The 20,876-nt window shown below is 39.6% G+C and overlaps 1 protein-coding gene across 1 annotated transcript; it reads right to left on the reverse strand.

Moving 5' to 3' along the window:
• Window positions 1-5,519: 5,519 nt before the first annotated feature.
• Window positions 5,520-20,178, reverse strand: sae1 (SUMO1 activating enzyme subunit 1). The gene is made up of 9 exons (XM_084350042.1): window positions 19,965-20,178; window positions 19,207-19,318; window positions 18,413-18,586; window positions 13,479-13,624; window positions 13,020-13,119; window positions 12,636-12,741; window positions 8,582-8,726; window positions 7,709-7,778; window positions 5,520-5,812 (listed from the first exon to the last, which is right to left on the reverse strand). The coding sequence occupies exons 1-9, from the start codon at window positions 20,063-20,065 to the stop codon at window positions 5,720-5,722; spliced, it is 1,047 nt and encodes a 348-aa protein (XP_084206168.1). The 5' UTR covers window positions 20,066-20,178; the 3' UTR covers window positions 5,520-5,719.
• Window positions 20,179-20,876: the final 698 nt, after the last annotated feature.

The raw sequence follows: 20,876 nt of genomic DNA on the forward strand, positions 1-20,876 counted from the left end.
CTAAAGTCATATTGATACCAGAGCCTGCAGGTGTTCAGCTGACATGATGCTAAGCAGAGAACAAACCACGCTAGCACTCGTTTACTGCTTGTGCATTACTATATTTAGATCTGTTTGCTAGCAGTGCTCTTAGCCATGTTTGCTGTCATCACATAGGATTGCTAACAGGTTTAAGTACTTCAGTCATTCAGCCTGCAGGTGATCGCCTCGCGGCGCGTGCACTCGCTCACTCCCTAGTTTTTCTTGTGAGAGTGCACTTCCTGGTTCAGGGCTCACCTCCCTCCTACAACGACGCTCAGTGTCCTCACATGCAGTGTGTATTTGCTGTTTTTCAACTTTTTTCTATTGTTAACTTTCTACATGAATTTTGTACTTTTTTTCTTTTTTATACAATAAAGATAAGGAGAACTATAATCGCTTGTCTGGTGTTTCATGTCGAACAGGAGATACTGTGTGTACTGTATAAATGTAAAACTAAATAAATAACATTATAACAAGAACAAATATCTTATTTTAGTTAAAACAGAAGTTTCAGTACTTTTGTTGTCTAATCATATGTGTAAGAACGTTTTCGTCTGTTTTTGTCAAGTAACACAGACACTTGTTCAGTGTCTTTTGAGAAAAAAGCAAAACTTTTTGAACTCTCAGGACAAAACGGATAAAATAAAGCATTTGTTTGTTGTAATTCTGCCAATCAACCAAAGTCAAACCTCTCATTAACCCTAATCCTAACCCTACTAATCCCCTAAAAAACACAACAAAAATTTAATTTTTGATTTATCATTTACTTAAGTAAAAAATATGAACACTTCCTCCATCAATGTAAGTGTCTAAACACCGTGTTTTACGTTCCACCTGACACAAGTGCCACACGGCTGCAGGTGCATGAAGGAACATGTAAGTACTCTGAGACATGAAGGGACTCTGGACCATCACAATCCAGTTCAGTAATTCACTCCCCCACAGAGGGACCACTGTGTTTTCTGCCACCACTTCACACCGTGGAAATCTCATTTTGGGATGATGTTGCTGTGGCAGGACGGGTGAAGACAGCAGACATTTATTGGAACGTGTTGCAGCAGATGTTTACAGATGTTGTTGGCTCTGGGGGGGTTGGGGGGTGGGGGGCGGAGCAGCAGCCCTCTGGCGTGACAGTGGACGGACAGACACCGCTGTGGTCTCTATCACATCTGGAGAGCACCACGGATTAACAGACATACAGACATGAGGTCAAGACCCTCGCTGCTCACACACACACACACACACACACAGCAGACCACAAGTGTTTACAATGATGGTCAACATGACAATCTGCTACAAGACCTGCATCAAAATACACCAGAGCATGTTTTGATGCTCTAAAGAGGCCTTGAATAACCCTGAACTGCACAGTGGATACAGTCTCTCATCCATTACATTCTTGATAACAGACCAAAACACATTAAGTTTTCAAATCTGACACACATCATGTTGTTCCCATGAGCGTAAGACAGCAGGAATGTATCAATAAACCAATAGTCCTACAGTTAACAATCAACACTTATTACTCTTTGTTATTTATTATCTGTTTGGCTTGTGTTTTTATGCATGATACAACAATATAAGGGAAATGCTACAAGTGTGTTACTGGCAATTGAGAGTACTTAAAATGCCGAAAAATGCATATTTCATATGATGATCACATGTTTTGTGTGTAAAACCTTAATCTGCAAAGTAACTAATAAATAAAGCTGTTGAATAAATACAGTGGAGTAAAAAGTACCAGTCCTTCTGAAATGTAGTGGAGTAGAAGTCGAGACTGCTTCAAATGGAAATACTCAAGAAAAGTACAAGTGCCTCAGATCTTGACTTGAGTAATGTACTTTGAAGAATGTAACTAAGTACATTACTCAAGTCAGCAGGAGGCCCTTTAAGGATTCTGACACTCAGAGTAAAGGCAGAAAATGCTAAAAAAAAAACATTGAGTGTCAGCATCCTTAAAGGACCAGTTCAAGCTGCAGAAATGTTTTGTGGAGAAGTTATTATGAGCTGTCATCTCTCTTCAAAACTATCATGAATCATTACTGCACCCTTTAATCTTTAGAGCTGTTAATCAAACATTTAGCCAATTAATCGATTACACGAGACACAAAATACATTTTTGATGGTTGATTAATCATTTCAGTCAAATAAACAAGCTATTTAAGGATGCTACATGGTGCTGTGGAAAATTATAACACACATCTTTCACTATTTTTGTCCACTTTATAGACAAAATGATAAATGAATGAATGAATGAAGAAAAACTGGCAGATTAACTGATATCAAATATAATTGTTAGTTACAGTCTGACTAATCTTTACATAATGAAACATTTCATCACTTTATCAGGAATGAGAAGGACCTCCTGTTGAGCCCACACACACACACACACACACACACACACACACACTTGTCTGTTACTGAGTCAACAGGCAGCATTGGGACCAAATATCCTCTGTTAAACTCCTCTGCAGAATGAGCCAATCATGCAGCCGGCAGAGTAAAATCAGCGATCTGATTGGCTGCAACAGCAGGCACTTGGCCTTTGCTGCTAAGTGGAGGAGAATAAGAGAGAGTGACCACACAGCAGGAGCACTGGGCTGGGATTTAACTGTGTGTGTGTGAGAGAGAGAGAGAGAGAGAGAGAGAGAGAGAGAGAATTTAAGGACAAGAGACAGAACGAAAGAAAGAGAGAAACGAGAGACGAAAGAGAAGATGGAGAGAGAAATGCAGTACAGCAGAGTCAGCATGTGGAGTGTGTGAGGAGTGCAGTGAGTGTGTGTCGGCAGATAAGAGTTGAGGTTTAATTAAAGGGGCAGAATGAGCTTAAAGGGACGTTCCATAATTAATCTCCTTTCTTAATCCCAGGAAAAGAGCAGTGGCACCCTGCGCTGCCTAATCACTCCTCTGGTTTCATTACAAGACTTGTTTTGGTGCTCGGCAGTAAACACAACAAACACCCACCCTGTTACTTCATACTGTACGTGGTTATAGGTATTAATTTCCAACCAGGCCTGTCACTCATTCTTTTATAAATACTTTCTTTTATTCCATCTCTCTCTGTGCTGAACTTACAATGAACCCAGTGAGTGGATCGACCAAATCCTTCATTAATTCAAACTAGAATTACTGCCTCGTGGTTGTATGCTTCTGTGCACCAGTCAAGCTCCAGTTTACATCCATATCAGTCAAGACTTGTATAATAAAGCCAGTGTTGGGAGGACTTTGAAGACTGTCTCGGTGAAATGGAGGTTATGATGATATTGACATGTTTGACATGCTGTCGTCACTTTGGGTGCTTTCTCACTTGAAAGTCGAAACCAAGTTTCATGTTTTTGTGACATTGTGCACATTCAATCTGGTGAGTTTTAGTTTCACACTGCAGTTATACGAGCAGATTTAACACACCTACGTCCTGTCGTCATCACCTGCGTGGGCTCGGCCTCCCTGTACTTCACATCGGCTGGTTTGTTGATGAGCATCAGCGTGTTGCCTTCAGCTTCCGTTTATGAAGATTAATGAATGAACATATTCATGTAGTTGCCACCACAATATTGCAAATGTCCTAGTTGTTAAGGATTATCTTATCATAATATATAGATTATGTTTAACTGACATTTGGTCCGACGACTTTATAGAGTCAACTGGAAAAAACTCATTTAAATGCAGAGATTTTTCAATTGTTTTCCAAGAGGATAGGAGTGGATGGGAGAGCACCTGGAGATAAGGGTCTGAATGTCTGGACCAAACAAGGCAGGTGTAGAAGCATCCTTAGAGACTATTTTTACAGAGTAACTTGTTTGATTACTTTAGCGTTGCCAGAAATGAAAAAACCCCTTAGTGATTATAAATTCAGCTGGGAGAAGTGTTTAAAGGTGCACTGTGTAGTTTTGGGGAATCAAACTAAACAAACTAAATAAACAAACTCTCTTTGTTTCAATGCTTTCTCAGTATCTCCTGTTGCAGCAGCTTTAAGCACTTGTTGAACTGAATCAAAATAAGTGTCATTTTTTCCATCTCCAGTCAGACACATCTCTGCTGCTCAGGTTTCTCAGGTCTGACAGGTTAAACAGGTTCACCCAGCCACCACTGCCAGGGACTGAGGTCAGACACGAGACCATACAGCTGGTTTTCCCCTCTGATGCTTTGTTGTTGTTGCCTTATTTGGGAGGAAGAAGATAGCAAATGCTTTGAGTTTGTCCCGAGGTTCATTTGAATGTCTGCCCCCGCCCTTATTATTCTGCCGCGGTGTCACTCAGCCATGTTTGGTTTGATGAGTCACTGCTAGACTGAGAAGTTATTACCAAATACAGTCATAATGCAGTCAAATACTCTGCTGAACTTCATGATCTGCGGTCTTTCCCTCATTTAAACTCTGACACACTGTACAGAAATTACACAACACTGATTTGTTCACAGCTGAGATTCTCAGCTTCATTTAATTACTTAAACTTAAATATTTAAATAATATTTTAGGCCTTTAAAGTTCCCCTTCAGAAGATTTTTAAACATTACATAATTTTAAGGATGCACCTGTTCATTGGCTCAACATCTGTATAGGCTGATACTTGCCTTATCGTCTGCTCTTGGCACATTAGATCATGTTCACCAACAGCAGCGGTCGGTGTTTATCTGTTGTGCCACATTCATTTTTGTGTTGGCACGTTCACAAGCTGCTGGCTCGTGACTTCCCCGTCATCGGTTTGTAACCGTCTTTGTAAGTCCTGAGAAATTCTTATGATTAAGAAGGTGGTTGTGTTGCAGGTTAAAGAAGCTTTTGAATAAGTCACTTTAAGAAAAGAAAGATGCTTTTTCATGTGAAAGAAGATTATAAAAAAGGTTGTTTCATAGATTTGTGTAAATGAATATGTGCCGTTTCACAGGTGTGTGATGAATTAATGATTGACATTTATAACAGTTCAGGTATTATTATTATTTTTATAATGGTGTCTTTGTTTCCATGGCACAAAAGGAGGAATGAATAACAATAAATAAATAAAAAAACACTGAAACCAGGATCAGCTATCAGCTAAGTTGCACCTTTACATCAGAGGAAAAGTGAAACATGTTGGCTTTATCCTCGAGCGGTATCTGCTTGTTTACTTCAATACTTCACTATTGTCCTTGAAAAAGTGCAGCACTCCCTATAATTTCTCTTCATGTTTACAGATTTCCTTGTTATCCACCACGAAGTGTCTGACAACAAATGATAAAGCTCTTGGTTGCTTATCCACACAGCATTAGTTTGTAGTGTTGTACATGACACAAGGGTCTGTGGTGCTTAACGTCTTGACTGAATTAAAGTACTTGATTGTTAAGATTTTGACTCATGTTTGTTGTTAAGGTTCAATTTTCAGAGAAAACGGCACCTGAATCTTAAATGTCCCCAGCAGCACATGAATGCAGCATAATAACTATGGCTGAAGTTTTAGACTACGACCGGATGATATCGGATACACAAACATCAGACAACATAAATTACCACCTGAGGCAGAATCTTCTATCAAACAATGTTTTATTAGGAAATGTAAAAAACCCAACAACGTACTTGAGACCAGACCAAAACTGGAACAACAGATTAATTTTATGAATCGTGGAGCAAATACTGATATAAATAATCTGACAAACTAACAGAAAGACAGAAGTTTGTTGGACTTGTTTTGTGTGTAAAGCCATCGTGTGCACAGGTGTGACGTATTTAGTTTTGTCCAAAGTAGTCAACCACGCCGTTGCCTTTACGACCATCGAAGAAGAAGAAGTTCCGGTGTGGAGGGTCTCTTTGGGAGAGAGCCTGAAGAGAAAGACAGAAGGAAGTCAGTCTGCAAAATATAATACGACAATGAAAATGTTCAAGTAACCTTCTTTAACGCCACAGAAACATTTTAAAGGTAAAATTGTAAAGGACGAAGTTTCAAAGAATCAACCAGGAGGACCAGAAAAAACTACTTTAACGGCAGTTTAGTGTTTTATTTCCAACACACAGACCCACACAAACACTCATTCAGCCTCTTCTGTCACACTTAAAGTTCTGAGTGGTTCAGTCCATCAGGTGAGTGAAATCAGTCAGATTCACCCGGAGAGGCTTCGGTCGGCCAGTTGCAGGAGGTTTCATCATCTTCATGGAGAAAGCAGGTTGGCCTTGTGCCAATATAATGCAGACTGATTGTGAACTGTCAGACCCCTCTCTACACACACACACACACAGAGACACAGACACAGACACACACACTCACGCAGACACTCGCGCAGACACACTATCCTGATGTGAACTCCTGCTTCCCTCAGCCTGAGGTCACACAGCTCAGACTGCTCAGTGATGTAACTGAAGTCTTATTCAGGTCAGCACTGAGAAAACATCTCTGTATGTGTGTGTGAGACAGTCTGCATTAAAAAATGATGCTGTTTTTATATGTGAGATGAGTCTTAATGGTTCTAACAACCTTAGATACCGTACTGCGACTGTGAATCCTACCAGAGGAAATTATTTAACTTAAACATCAAGCTAACATCAAAATCTAATTGAAAAACTTCAGTAATTATATTTCATTATAATTATACAGTCTTTTTGCTGAAATATAACAAAAACAAAGTCATCAAACTAAACCTGACATATGAAATAGTAAAAGACGCATTATGTGTTACTCTTGTCAATGTAAGAATTCATGATAAAACCACGTAGAAACGGAAGGACAGGATGGTTGATCTGTTCATGAGTCACTGGATTTTCACCAAACTTTAAAGAGTGATGCTTGATTACTTATGATGTATATTATGTATGTATATTTAGTTATGTTCATAGTTCTGTACCGTTTTATTTACCTCAACTTTGACCTCTGTAATGTTGCAACAATTAAATCGATTAGTTGTCGAAGCACAAAATAAATACAGTCCTTTTGAAGAAATAATCATTTCATTAATGTTTTTGAGAAAAACAAGTCTAATTCTCTGATTCCAGCTCCTATTTTCTGGTTTCTTTCCTCCTCTATGACAGTAAACTGAATATCTCTGGGTTGTGGACAGAACAAGACATTTGACGACGTCGTTTTGCTCTTTGAGAAACCCTGAATGACATTTTTCAGCCCTCCATCTTTGACAGTAACGTTTATTGCTAAACTGTAAAACAGCCTGCTACAGGCCACATGAATTATTTTTAGATCATTGACAAAAATGTCTGTGTATGAAAGGATTATCTGCCACTTTAATTTACTCTCCGATATCACCAAAAATCCAATCTCCGTCAGGCTCAACATGAATCTGTGGGAACACTGTATGTCAAGTGTAACGGTTTCAGTCATATGTCTTCCGTTGGATTTCCCACCAATGGTCCCATTATGTTCTTTTATGTTGTAATATCAATGAGTTTATTATGTTGTTGAGCCGGAGGACTATGAATCATTTCTCCTTTTGCTGCCAGAGTGTCACACTGAGTTTCTCTGTGGTCACAGTGAAAATCACTTCTGCACAGAGAAGAAGCTGCCGTGTTTCTGACACTGACCCAGAAACCAGCTGAGCAGCCACCTGTCAGCTGACTGACTCCCTCCCGTCTTCATCGTTTACTACAGCTCAGTGAATACTGTAACATACATCACAGTTGATGTACTTCTTGAAGTAATGATGTTCATATTTTATTATTTACATTTACAGTTTGTCTGAAATGCTTTCTTTCTCGGTTAGTGTACATGCTTACCTTGACGACTTCCTGTCCCAGAACTCCTCCCACGACGGCGCACACCGGAGACATCTCAGAGAAGCAGTAGCTGAGGACAAACAGTACAAGGAAACATGACCCACTGCGACTCAATAGAAAGTGTGATGTTAAGTAACTGAGAAACTGAGAAAGTGACTCGCTCCAGAGTCACTAAAGCAAAAAATGTCCGTCTGGAGCTTTGTTAGTTTGCCAGCTGATTTATGCGTTGTGACAGTGGACGCACAGATGTTTGGGTTAATCAGAGTCACATCGCCCCCTTCCACAGACTTCATTACTGTCAGTCTTTCTCTGTTTCTCTCTGTTCGACCTGCACAGTGTGGTTGTGAATTCAGGCTTTTTTGCATTGCAATAGGATGAAAAGTCTCAAATATGAAACTGGAAAATTTGAATTTCGGCCAGGAAAAAGAGGCAAGCAGACAGAAAACAAGATCTGCAGGCAAGCTTTTTATCGGGAATGTTTATTGTTGGCGCAGCTGAACTACACAATACGTTTTTTTTTTTCCATTCCTCCATTATCTGTTCTGTTATTGTTGTAAACAATGCCTGATATGCAAAATCTGAATAATGTCCAGATCTCCATCCATTTGCAGTACTTTGTACAACACATGCTGCGGTCAGCAGGCAGCATCACTACGACTTGCCACCGCAGTAATGGCGGCGCCGCTAGATGGCAGAACAAATCAGTTACTAGATTCGTCCATCATCAGAAATTGTTGTTGTGTGGGTGGGTCTTGCTGTCTTGCTTCCAAGACATTTCAGCAGTTAGTTCACTTGAATTGCACATGAATCTTCATTGAGTGAATTGTCCATTCAATATCTAACGTGTAAAATTTAAGTGAAGATGCTTTATACCTCGTGAAGTCATCGCTCAGGAGGTCACTGCTCACTGCCAAGGCCTCGAGGACGTCATCACGGATCTGTTTCAGGAGCTGACTGTCTTCAGCAAAGGATTGTGGGTCAGGGTCGCGGCCTTTGTCTGTACGAAACTTCAACAGAACTGTGGAGACAGAGGGAGGCAGAGAAGAGAGAAGGAAGGAGAGCAGGAGAAACATAAACGGAAGGAAATGAACGTCAGTTATAAAGCTGGAACAAGTTTTTCTAAAGCAATATTTTCCGTATAATCTATTGCACTATTGCCATTTATAATTTCATCACGCTGTCAAGAGACTTCCACGGTGAATTATCATCTCATGGAAAGACAACATCTCATCTTGACTGCTGCTCCCTTTGAAACAGGATGAAGTCGGTATGTGGTTGCACCATTTCATCCGATTTGGCCTACGCTTCCCCACATCAAATTAACAGCGTGCACACATAGACTCATGCATGCAAAGACTCTCACAAACATCTGCACATGTTCAGTAAGGAAACATTAGAGTGAAAAAAAAAACCTCCTTCCTGTGCTGGCTCGAGGACTCACTGAGAATTAAAAATCTGAAGATCGCTCTTTATTTGGTCATGAGCAATATTTCTAACAGCAACTGACAACTACACAGACGCACACATCAACACGTCGCCCCCGTGTTTCCTGTTCGTCCATTAACTTAAAACCACATGAGGAAGTCAAATCCTCCCACGGCCATTTCCACCAGCGTGGCACACCAAACACACACTCGTATGTCGTGGCGATGAATCATTCTCACACCTCAGCTCTGCCCTTTATCAGTCAAACTTTTGTTAAAAGAGAGTTAAAGAGAAATGGCATCACACTGCACCAGCATGGCAGGAAATCAAAACAGAATTACATAACAGAATATAATAATGTGCTCATGGATGGAACAATGATAGTATCTCTAAACCTACACAAGTAGTAGTGATGCGTAATAGATTAAAGTGGAGGGGAAAAATATTCAAGATGGCCCTTTAAGTCGAAACCTGCATTTGAAGGTCAACAGACATGTTGTTTTCCATATATTAATGCAACATCTGTACAGTTAGAGTTCATGTGGCAGAGCTGGCAGGAGAATATCTAACTGTTTGTCAAAGCAAAGCAAAGACATAAATCCCAGGGTGGACAGACAAGACGCCACCTGAATGCACCATGAAGTCCCTCCGAGTGTGTAAAACCATCGATACTGCATTTGATTTCAATTGCAGAATTTCAAGTCTCACTTCGATCAATTTTCGATTAAAATTTAAATTGTGAAATCCTGAATCGTGTGTGACCTCTTGTAAGTAGTTCAAACACAGGATACTTCTTTACTATACCACTCAATGCAATGAAACACAAATGCAGAATAACATGGTTACAGGCCACTCTCTATGTTAGCTCGAAGCTAGCTGATGTTAGCAACAGTATACAGTCAACCAGTGTTTGCAGGCTGTTTGAATTTGAGTCAATGAGAGCAGCTGGCTATGAATTGGTTTTCCGTAGCTGGCAGGGCGATGGAGGCCGAGTTACAGCACAACGAAACTTCTTCAGTTGATTACTTACATCAAGAGAATATTTTTTGTACTACATGTTTTCATAAAATGTATGTTTAAATACGGAAATTACGTGTTATCTCATTTTAAAAAAACACACGTTTGCATGATGTTGATGACATATTAGCGTCAAATGTTTTTTCAGATGGGACTTTGGATCTCTCTTTTTATCAGTCAGCTGGCATAAAAAAGTACATATAGATATATATACAAATATTTAAAATGAACAATGTTTTCTTTCCACAGAGACATGTTTTCACTTGTAGTGTCTCCCCTTCAGTAGATTGTTATTCTTATTATATTCTGTGATTCACAAGAACTGTCCTCAGTTTCTGGTTTTGTCCAAATATTTATGTACATGGTCATATTTTCTCTTGCTGCTCATCTCATCAGTCTGCCAATATAATAAAAGAGAATTATCTAGATAATGACAATAACATCCATATGCGGTTCAGATTAGCTGACTGTTCCTAGTGAGACAGGAAGCAGTCGTAACAGAGGAAGAGCCACTTCCTCATCGGTCGCCCCAAAAAAAAACAACAACCGCTGGCTCCAATTATAGAAACAACGCAGGATAATAACACTGCCTCCTGTCTCAAATGTACTAAATTAAAAAAACAACTAGGCGGTGTTTCCACTCAGAAATGAGCCGAAATGCAGCAAACAGGGCGAGGCTGCAGAGGGTAGGTGGGTTTCAGAGTGGAGAGTCATTAGACTAAAGGTCACAGAGGGTGTGAACCATGAACCTAAAATAAAACAAACGGCCGGCATGTTCAGAAATGTTCAAATTCAAATTTGCTGTTTAGTAAACAAATGTACATCACATGACAGCACCTGGATGTGTGGGTGACCTCCCAGACATAATTTCAGTTTCTGCCACCTCTGTTTTTTTGGCATTGGCCTTCTCTTAAAAAAAAAAATCTATTTTAAAAATCGTCAAACCTTAAACCCTGTCATCAAGAACAACCAGGTAAGTAATCTCCCTCCTCTAGTCATTAACCATCTGTACCACATCATGAACAAACACGGCTGATGAAGGTCTGGTCTTGATCCTTTTTTGAAGGAGCAGTCATCTCATTTGACAGATTACAAAAGGATTCATATCCCCAGAAGTCTGTAGTTTTGAAAAAAAAAATGTATAATTTCCTCCCCAGCCATCCCTAAATATATAAAATATAATGGATTCTCTCTTGGCAGGGGGGTCAGTGGAGAGTTAGAGCCTGCAGCTTGCAATATGCCTCCCAAGTCCTCAGATGTGATGGATAAAGTTGCAAAATATGACTTTCCAATTAGCTTTCACGTATGTTTTTCAGAACTGCATTGATCCGTTCAGTGTTTACGACCTCTGCATGCTGCCTAAATGTCATTGAATTTTCATTATTTACTACTTTTACATGCAGTGTGCAACCGTTTAGTGGTGATTTCCTGTTCCTATGCTTGTTGTCATGCGGAGTAGGTGTCGGGCTGTTCTCTATTCTACGCTCAGTGCACATGACTGGCCATGGACAGCCTGTGATGGAAACTAGCATGCAGTGTGGTGCAGGGCCAGGTGACAGGAGGGACAATAACAACTCTTTAAGGAAGGTCATCAGACACTGTAAATAACCTAAAAAAACAGGAAGGCGTATTTCACATTTACTTAAAGGGTCAAAAAGTTCCTTTGGGTTGATGGTTCCTCAACAGGTCACAGGTCAGAGATCACAGATTACTCAGGTGCAACTCAGTGTAACGATATTTTCAATCAAAGTGCAGGCTGAATTAAGATGAAACTAAATTTGATCTGTTTTTGTAGTTTCTCTTCTTTTCAAACCCCGCCACCATCCATTCACAAAAGGTTGGAACAACTCGTTGCCCTTTGCTCTGGAATGAAATTTAAATAACTTTAAGGACATTATTTTCCGTGCATGTGCAACGATAGCTCACCAGCTAAATTAGAAGCAGTGACTTTGCATGGTCATGGTATATGTTTCAGTCTCGCTGCAGAGTTCCTACGCATTTTCAGTTTCAAATTTCTAAACGTTTTTAGACCTTTCAGGATTCTTTGTCGTATTTGATCGAACGGAAAATTCTGTGTCTGTCTCGCCTCCTACACAGAAATGTCAGAAGATCCCTCATATACTCTGCATCTGCTCTTTAACTGGTCGGTGTTTAAATAATATCACCTAAAGACAATTTTACACTTGAAATTTGAAAACATTTAACAAACTAGAAAATTAACCATTCTGTGGTTACAGCTACTGATTATCATCTCATACTTTTTATATATTAGTCTGTATATATTTTCACATAATTAATTAATTGTTTAAAATGCAAATAAAACCATGCCTATCAGCTGTGCAAACATTAAAAAAAAACACCACAGGTTTTAAATTTGCAATGACATAAACCACAGAAGAAAAAACTATTTTCCCATCTAGAACCTGATGCCACGAAAGCTTTTCTACTTTAAAAACAACGCTCAATGAAATGACTCTCAAAGTACCGTGAAGTAGGAAGTAGTCCACTGGAGTTCGCTTCAGAGCAGCTTTGGCCTTCTCAGTCGTCCAGTCGACCTCCAGAGCCTCCTTCAGATTGCAGAAACTGGCCGTCTGATAAGTGACAGATTAAAAAAGACAAAGAAATGTCAACAAGTGGTTAACCGCCGACCTCAAAAATGATTTAAAGTGTTTTTCCGTTTTGTATAATTTTCTCAATGTGATCCACTCCTCTGGACTTAAAACTTCGACTGGAGGTACCTTTTAAAAAATGTCATTCACCATTCAAACTATTGATTTTCATCTATGTGGCTCTTCTGTGACGGTTCTTCATATCAGGTTGACTGGTAGAAAAAATATTTAGTCGTGAATTAAATCCTTCACCAACCTACCTTTTTCACCATGGTGGTTTCGTTGGGGTCCACTTTGGCTTTCTTTGCTTCAGGACCGTCATTAGAATTTACAGTTGGTTTCACCAGTTTAGGTTTCTCCCTAAAAAGAGAGTGAAGGGAAAGATTTCCTACATTATCAGGAAACAGAGCAGTCGACATTGGAAATCAAGCTCACAAACAAAAGTTTTGTGCTGCTGTGTATGTACAGTACATTAGTTACCTACTAGAATTAAAACATGAAATTTCAGTATGTGAACATGGTACGACTTCAGTAGAGAGCAGCTGAATGACTGCAGGAAGCATTAAATATCACACCGGCGTGTCAATGCTGCAGAAAATGAGAACTGATACTGATATTTTCTGACAACATTACTGTGATATTTGACATTTTCGTGTGAAATTACAAAAGTCAAAAACGTTCCAGTTAAACACACACGCTAAACTACTGCCCACACTTACTCAACGTAGTTGTGCTCCTTCCCGAGGTTGCAGAACATGTAACCATAGTAACCGTAGATATCCCCGCAGAAGACTTTGATGTTGCGCTGAGAACAGAGCTGGTCCACCCGCACCATCAGGTCTCTGGAGCAGCCTGTCAGACACACCTGAGGGAGAGGAAACACGCCCAGTGAAAGGCTGGTCAGAGCTTCGTCCTGATCAACCGCCAATACTTCAAGAACCTGGACGTTATGGAAGTTAACAACAGTTACAGACAATAAAGCAATTCTTCCTCAGAGCTTACTGAGCATGTTGTTAAATGCAGTTTTACAACATTTAAATGACTCAGAGGGAAAAGAATAACTTTGAATTTGCTGCCAGTTTCAGAAGTAAATGTAGCCCTTAAATCACAAGCCAGACTTCAACCCACTTCCAGAGATACATCTAAATATTTGCAGTTTAAACATTTGCTGCATCTTTTCTCTGTCCCTATATCATCAATGTATTGTTAAAGGACATTGTGTTTGGCAAAAATCTTGTCTTATTTGTTTCTGCAAATATTTTACAGCTGCACCAGTGTATGTGAAGAGATGAGCAACTTCCTGTAAACAAGTACTATTGCACATGTACTGTAGATTAGTATTTTCTCCACTTCTCAGCACCGTTTATCTCTGAAATCAAAATGTATGAAACTGAACTCCCACTGTGTTGATCTGTTGATCACTGTCACATCCTCTAATACACATGGCATTTTGTTTTTGTGTTTTATTTGCTCATTTCCATTTCTATTAACATAACCCTCAAACTGCTTGCAATAACAGAAAATAACAAACGATATAGCTGTCTTGTGTTTACTCCCTAAGGGACCGACAGACATATCTCACTTCTGAAATTTGGCTGCAATTCCCTTACAAAAAAAATCATCAGTGAGTTTCCACCCTCTCAATGCTTAGAACAACAAAGCAGCTGTGATCAGTATCTGGTCATCTGCCAAACAGAGTGAGACACACCTACTGTAGCAGCAAAACACAGCAGCAACTGGGGAAAGTTCACCTCCCTGAGTAAAAGACCAAACATGGACACAGCCAACACAGTGAGAGAGTACCACTCTGTACCATGACTTTGTACACAGTGTACCATGGTCAAACCAGGGTGGGCTGATGCCTGACTGTAAACAACTGTGCTGTGGGCTGGGTCCACCTTATCCTGCTGACCCAGTCCAGCACACCCAAAACACCCTCAGCTCACTGATAAGACTGATGCTGCATCCCAGGCATCACTGAGTCCCACACAGCAGCACACAGACCAGAGTCTAGGACCAGTGATACCAAAGAGGATACGTTTACAGACCTATGACAGACTGCAGAGTTGGGCCTCCATATCTGGAACTTTAACAAAATATTTGAAACTTTAAAACATTTTATCACCAAGTGAAACAACTTAAAAAAGGTGCAAAAGAGGAGCTACTTTTACAGCCTGGTGGAGACATCGGTCATTAACCTTCATCTTTTTCCTTCCTGGCAAGGATTAACAAGCCTTATTTGACCCACAGAGTGATCAGAGTATCGGAAGTCATGGGAGGAAAACAGGAAAATCAATCAAGGAAAGCCTATTTTATCTATTTTTATGAGCCACACAATACTACATAAACATCATATTAGCAAAATAAGAACAACACTGGTCATCTCTCATCAGACATCTGTGTGTGTGTGCTCTTCTTACTTGTGAACCAGTGGGAAAGGTGACATCAGGTATTTCATTGTAGTTTTGACTTATAAATTGTATTTCCATCATCATTGCGATATAGACATGCGCAACAAACATCACAAACGACTCCTGAAATGTGAAGGAAACTTTTTTTTTTTTGCATGTATTTACACTCTGCATGCAAACATTTAACCTATCAGATGGAGTCCTGGATACACGGGTCATGTATTCACAACATTTGGCTAATCAGATGAAGCTGCAGCTGAATGTCAGCTACCCTCAGATTAATTGATATCAGTTTGGTGGTGACTGCGAGGTTAGCTAGCATGAAGGCTAAGGGGGAGAGAGGAGCGAATATGGGTACATCAATATTTGTTTATTTAAGCAGCAAGTGACATCATCAATTTCATCACACATTGCATATTTTCCTCATATCGTGCAGACACATATCAATGTACTATATCAATCTAATGACAGTTATTGACATGTTTTCTGAGCTCCCAGTGAGACAGCATTGTGCATCAAACGTCGTCAAACCACACCAGCAGCCCTGATAACAATATTGTTTTAATTTTATATTTAATGTCACAAATGTAATCACAAAAAATAAACATCATGCTTAATGCCCTAAATGTAAATGTAAATGTAGGAATACTAAGAATACAGGACAAGTTTTCAGGTGCTTTGAATGTGTGAGAAACAGGAATAGTTGCACATTTGTTGACTGTTCATGATGTTATTACTATGTGGTATTTCTTCTTCCTTCTTGCATGAATCTAAAATTAACCACTGCAGAAAAAATTAACTATTGTACTGTGTTATACAAAGAGAGCGACTGAGAGTATCAGTAGCGAGTTAGCTGTACTCTGCAAGTACCCAGATGGACAGTCTGTGTTTTCTATTGTGTTCAGCTCTCAGTAATTAGGCCTTTCATATGAAAACTGTGACCACACTGTAGCCGCTCCACTTTAATCACCCTCCATCTTCCCGCTGAGCCACACACACACGTTCGTGGAAGCAGATGAAAGCGACGAGTGGTTTACAGCAGACAGAGTGAGAAGATAAAGAGACCCCCTTCTGTTTTCCCATTTTTTTAATTTATCTCAAGCTTTTTAAATTGTCCCGCCTCTCACCCTCCCTCCCTCTGTCCTACTAACATCTAGCTCATCCCGTCCTCACTTCACTCTGTCCTACTTCCATCCTCCTCCGTGTTCCTCCCATATCACTCTCCCTCCTCACTCTCCCTCCTCCTGACCCTCACTTGGCACCCCCAGAGGGAGGAAGACTGCCGTCAATTCAGACACAACAGGAGGAAAAAAATCTCTGTTTTTCCTCTGATGGCGTTCAAATACATTCCTGCCTTCAGCAGTGAGAAAATGAGTTTCAGCCTATGTGTATAGCTGCCTGTGGAATTAAATGCGACATGCTCAAGCGACTTACATCATCTTACAGAAAAAATTGAAAATGATCATCCTTTTATTGCTAAACTAACCATATCTACTGTCTTAAAAAAATATAATCAGAATATTTGTTATAGTGTATTGTACTAACTAAGGACAGAGGGTGTCCTACGCTGTTCGGACTGTTAAAGCCCCTGAGGGAAATTGTGATTTAGCTATATGAATAAAATTTGACTTGACGTCGTCTTGTTTTACCATGGGAATTTACCCAGTGGGAATGAAATTTCAACAACAGGGAGTCAAAACCTTCATCTTTTCTTCACACTATCTGATATGTTAGGAAAATAACTTTGTGAACTTGAAAGTTCACCTGGATCAGGTCATACAATCAGAAAATCCAAGAAGGTCTTGCAACCAGAGTTTGAGTTATGATGCAATAAAATCTAATGTTCACAGCACAGTATTCTCAAGCACACTGGATTTGAAATACAATAATAACTCCCTTAAAGTTGAATTTTAACTTTAATAGTGTTTAAAGGTGTTTACATCTTTATTAATAGTGTAGAAAATACAGTATTTCTTCTACACGACCCCCCAGTTTTTGAACAGTGCAGGAGGACAATGACACTGCTATATGTCCCACTGTTCAGCCAGTATAGATGTAAGCAGGGCTGGGAAATATATTTCAATATTATATATTTATCGTGATATGAGACTATATATGGTCTTAGATGATGGACATCGTCATATCATGATGCGGCAGTAAAGTGATGTAAACCAGACTATTGTACTTGTTCTAATACTTGTTTTTACCCACCTAGTCATTATATCCACATTACTAAAGATCATTAAAAGTCTCATTTGTTAATATTTTGACAGAGTAGAAACAGTCTCTCTAGAATATTGTCAAAATATCGACATAGAAGTATTTGGTCAAAAATATTGTGATATTTGATTTTGTCGCCCAGTTCAAGCATTTATGAAGTTTCAAAATATCTGTGAATGGTGATATAACCTAAAAATATTTCAATATTTTTTGAGGCCATGTCGCCCAGCCCTAGATATAAGCTTATTTAGTCCAAACAACAGTCCCAACTCAAAGACTCTTCATTTACTGTCATAAATGACAAAGAAAAGCAGCAAAACCTCACATTTAAGAAGCATGAACAAGAAAATGATCATATGAAAGTACAAACAGTGCCATCCTCCACCCGCTCAATACTGCTGTGAACCATACACGACCATATAAGGCAAAAACAGACCTGTCCTTGTTACATAATTAACAGGAAAATTACGTCACAAAACCAGTCTGAAGAAAGACATAAAAACAAAGAAAATACTAATGACTAATGACTGAACTATAAATCCAAGCCCGTGCCATTACTGCAGGGCTCCTTCAACTTAAAGCAGGTGCTTTGGTCCTCACAGAGAAAAAACAAGGTGAGCTTTGGATTTATGATATGGGCTACAAGCAACATCTAGTGGTCAGACTGGTAATGTCAGCGCTCAGTCTTGTGTCACTCAGAGAGGAAACACTGTAAGGTAACGAGATTAGACTTCCAAATGACATCATGTGACCTACATTTGGACAGTGGTCAACAAGAACTGGAAAAACATCTCAACAGTGTCAAACATGAATGAGAGAAAGTACATCACTACCAAACATTTTCACATACTTTAAGTGTTCAGATTGGATCGCTCCTTCAATATGTTTCAACGTCTGATTTCAAGAACAGCAAAATTTGGTGTAAATTTAAGTCAAATCATTCAGCTTCCCTCTCAACATTCTTATTTAGTTTTTAGTATATTTGAACAGGGTTGTCTGGAATAAACTTTTAGATCACTCACCGCGTCAAATTGCAGAAAGAAGTCATCTGGTTTGTCTTCGATTTTCGTTGCGTCAGCGTGGACCTCCACCATCGGGTTGAGGTTCTGCGCTCGCTCCAAAGAGGCCTGAGCTCGATTCTGACCCTGAGCTGTCACCGGGACCAGGAACTGAGCTCGACATGACTCCTCTGACACCTGGCACAGGCAGAGAAGGGGAATGTAAAGCAGGGAGAGGACTGAGCTTTACGTGTAAAGAGGTTTTCTTTTGTTTTTTTAGAGTTCCTTACACACAACGTGCAGATAAGACTCTGTCTGGATGTGATTTAGCCAAACATAATTTACACTGTGTATCTAGGGGACATTTCTCTCCAAATTGTGTGTTGATATATCAATTATGCAATCACACGTAGCCGCAGAGGGCAATAGATCAAAATTTCATTTGAGAATGCAATGAACCCAGAAATAAGCTGTTGTAATGCTATCAGGATGCAAAGCAATGCAAAACAGCCGGTTTGTTTCCTCACTAGTGAAATGTAGTTAAAAACATTGAAGACTATTACTTTGCCAGAGGCACCATCTAGTGGACATACACAGTACTGCAAAGACTGAAGTTGCCTCATGAAGCCATCAACTATGCCAATATGTTTATGGGTTATGAATACATCACACAGATGTTCAGTTGATAACTGAGAACAAATACTTTTAGACTGAAACTGAAGCTAAAGTCCACTCTGTAGATGACAGTGTGCTCGGATGAGGAAAGGAAAGAGAGGCCCTGAGCATGGTTTTCGTGTGCACAGTTTAAGTGTGTGTACCTTTTCATGATCCAGCAAAGTGAGTCCTTTAACTCCAGCCAGGATTAGGTTTTTGGCCACTTCTGCCCCCAGACCCCCTAAACCTGCCAGGAGCACACGGGACCCTCGCAACCTGTAAGACAAAATGCAGACTGCATGTCATGCAAGTGTATGGATTATGTTTGTAGCTAATTATTTTATTAACCTTTGTTTGAACTACAAATGTCAATAAAAAAGACTTTGCAGTAGCGATACTTTTACAGATAAACATGGAGACATGTTCAGCAACAACATACAGGTAAACCAATATAATATACGACCTCAAGCAACAATAAGGTCAGAATTATAAGATTAAACACTTTGACTGAAATTAAAGTCCAGTTTGAGGGTTTGTGTATTTCACTTCCCAGGAGCACTAGAAATTCTGCTTTCCCCATATAAACAAATGCTTAAGCATCACATGTCCATTAACTTCATGACATGTAACGTGCATCTAGAAGCAACAAGTGTAACGTTATTGTATAGTAACTTGCTTGTAACTTCCTCTTTCGTCATGGTAAAAACGAAAAAAAGATACCGACCTATACAAGTATCGATATCAATATTCTCATTAAATACACCCCACACGACATACTCTTATAATAATCAAATCCCAACTGTTCGCACATCTAAAAAACGTGTTAAATTAAACACTCTGGTCAAACCGGTGCAGCAAGAGTGCAACAACCCATATCTTCCGCTGCACCGATTAGCCTGGCAGGCTAACTAAGCTAACTGACCTCTTTTGAGCATCTAGCCCCCACAATCGGATCTGGCGGTCATACTGTGCCGCCTCCTCCTCACTGATGATCGGGTCCTCTTTCTCGATCATATCGATCATTTCAGTTCACTGTAAAGCCGGTTACAACGGTGTAAAGTGGCTTTTTTATGGCGCTAGAAATGTAAGATGTTTCAAATGCCGCGACGGTCCCGCTGAATGGGCGCAGGGTGATGACGTCACAGAAAGAAACAATAGACGTCTTTTCTCCCATATTTATTTAATCGTTTTTTATTTATTTGGATGCTTTCGTTTTTATTTCCGGATTTGTTGATTGAAGATCTTATATCGTACAATTATTAGTCGTCGTGTTAATTTTAAAGTTCAGCTATTTGTTTGCAGTGTTCATTTAAATATTAACAACAGAAGTCTAAAAAATGTGTCGCTTTTTGTCTTGTAATTGATGCATCGGGCATTAGGCCCTGTAGTATCATGTTAATATCCAGTTGTAACCCGTAACTTTTGTTCTGTAAGTGTTATCTTTATCACGTAGCATCAACGAGCGTCAAGGCAGAAACGTGGGTAAATTTATCCCTGAGTTTAGTCTTTTATGAACAATTTTAACAGCCATTTTAAAGACTCTGCTTATTGTGTGCCTTCAGATGATGAATCCAGTGCGAACAACCGAATGAGCATTTGATGCATTTGAAAAAAATGGCCCTAAGCTGAGTTTGTGGTAATTAGATTACTTGTTTAAGTGAATGAATAATGGAAGTGAAATAAAAAGAAAGTCAGGAGAGTCATGTCCTGCATTTGGGGGGCATGCTTTGTAGAGGGAGCCTGTGTCAACATCTAGTATTTAGATGTTTCATTTTTCAGTTAAATCTGCACACATACCGTGCATATTCAAAAATAACTTTGGGTTTAGACAACA

The sequence above is a fragment of the Pagrus pagrus genome (genome assembly GCF_965226575.1).
Source record: "Pagrus pagrus genome assembly, chromosome: 4".
In the NCBI taxonomy this organism is placed as follows: Eukaryota; Metazoa; Chordata; class Actinopteri; order Spariformes; family Sparidae; genus Pagrus; species Pagrus pagrus.

Coding starts and splice junctions, on each gene's coding strand:
- sae1 (XM_084350042.1), bottom strand. CDS start 20,065: ATGATCGATATGATCGAGAAAGAGGACCCGATCATCAGTGAGGAGGAG. Junction 13,120..13,478: donor AAGGAGCACAACTACGTTGA/GTAAGTGTGGGC, acceptor CTCTCTTTTTAG/GGAGAAACCTAAACTGGTGA. Junction 8,727..12,635: donor GGACTACTTCCTACTTCACG/GTACTTTGAGAG, acceptor CTGTCTCCACAG/TTCTGTTGAAGTTTCGTACA.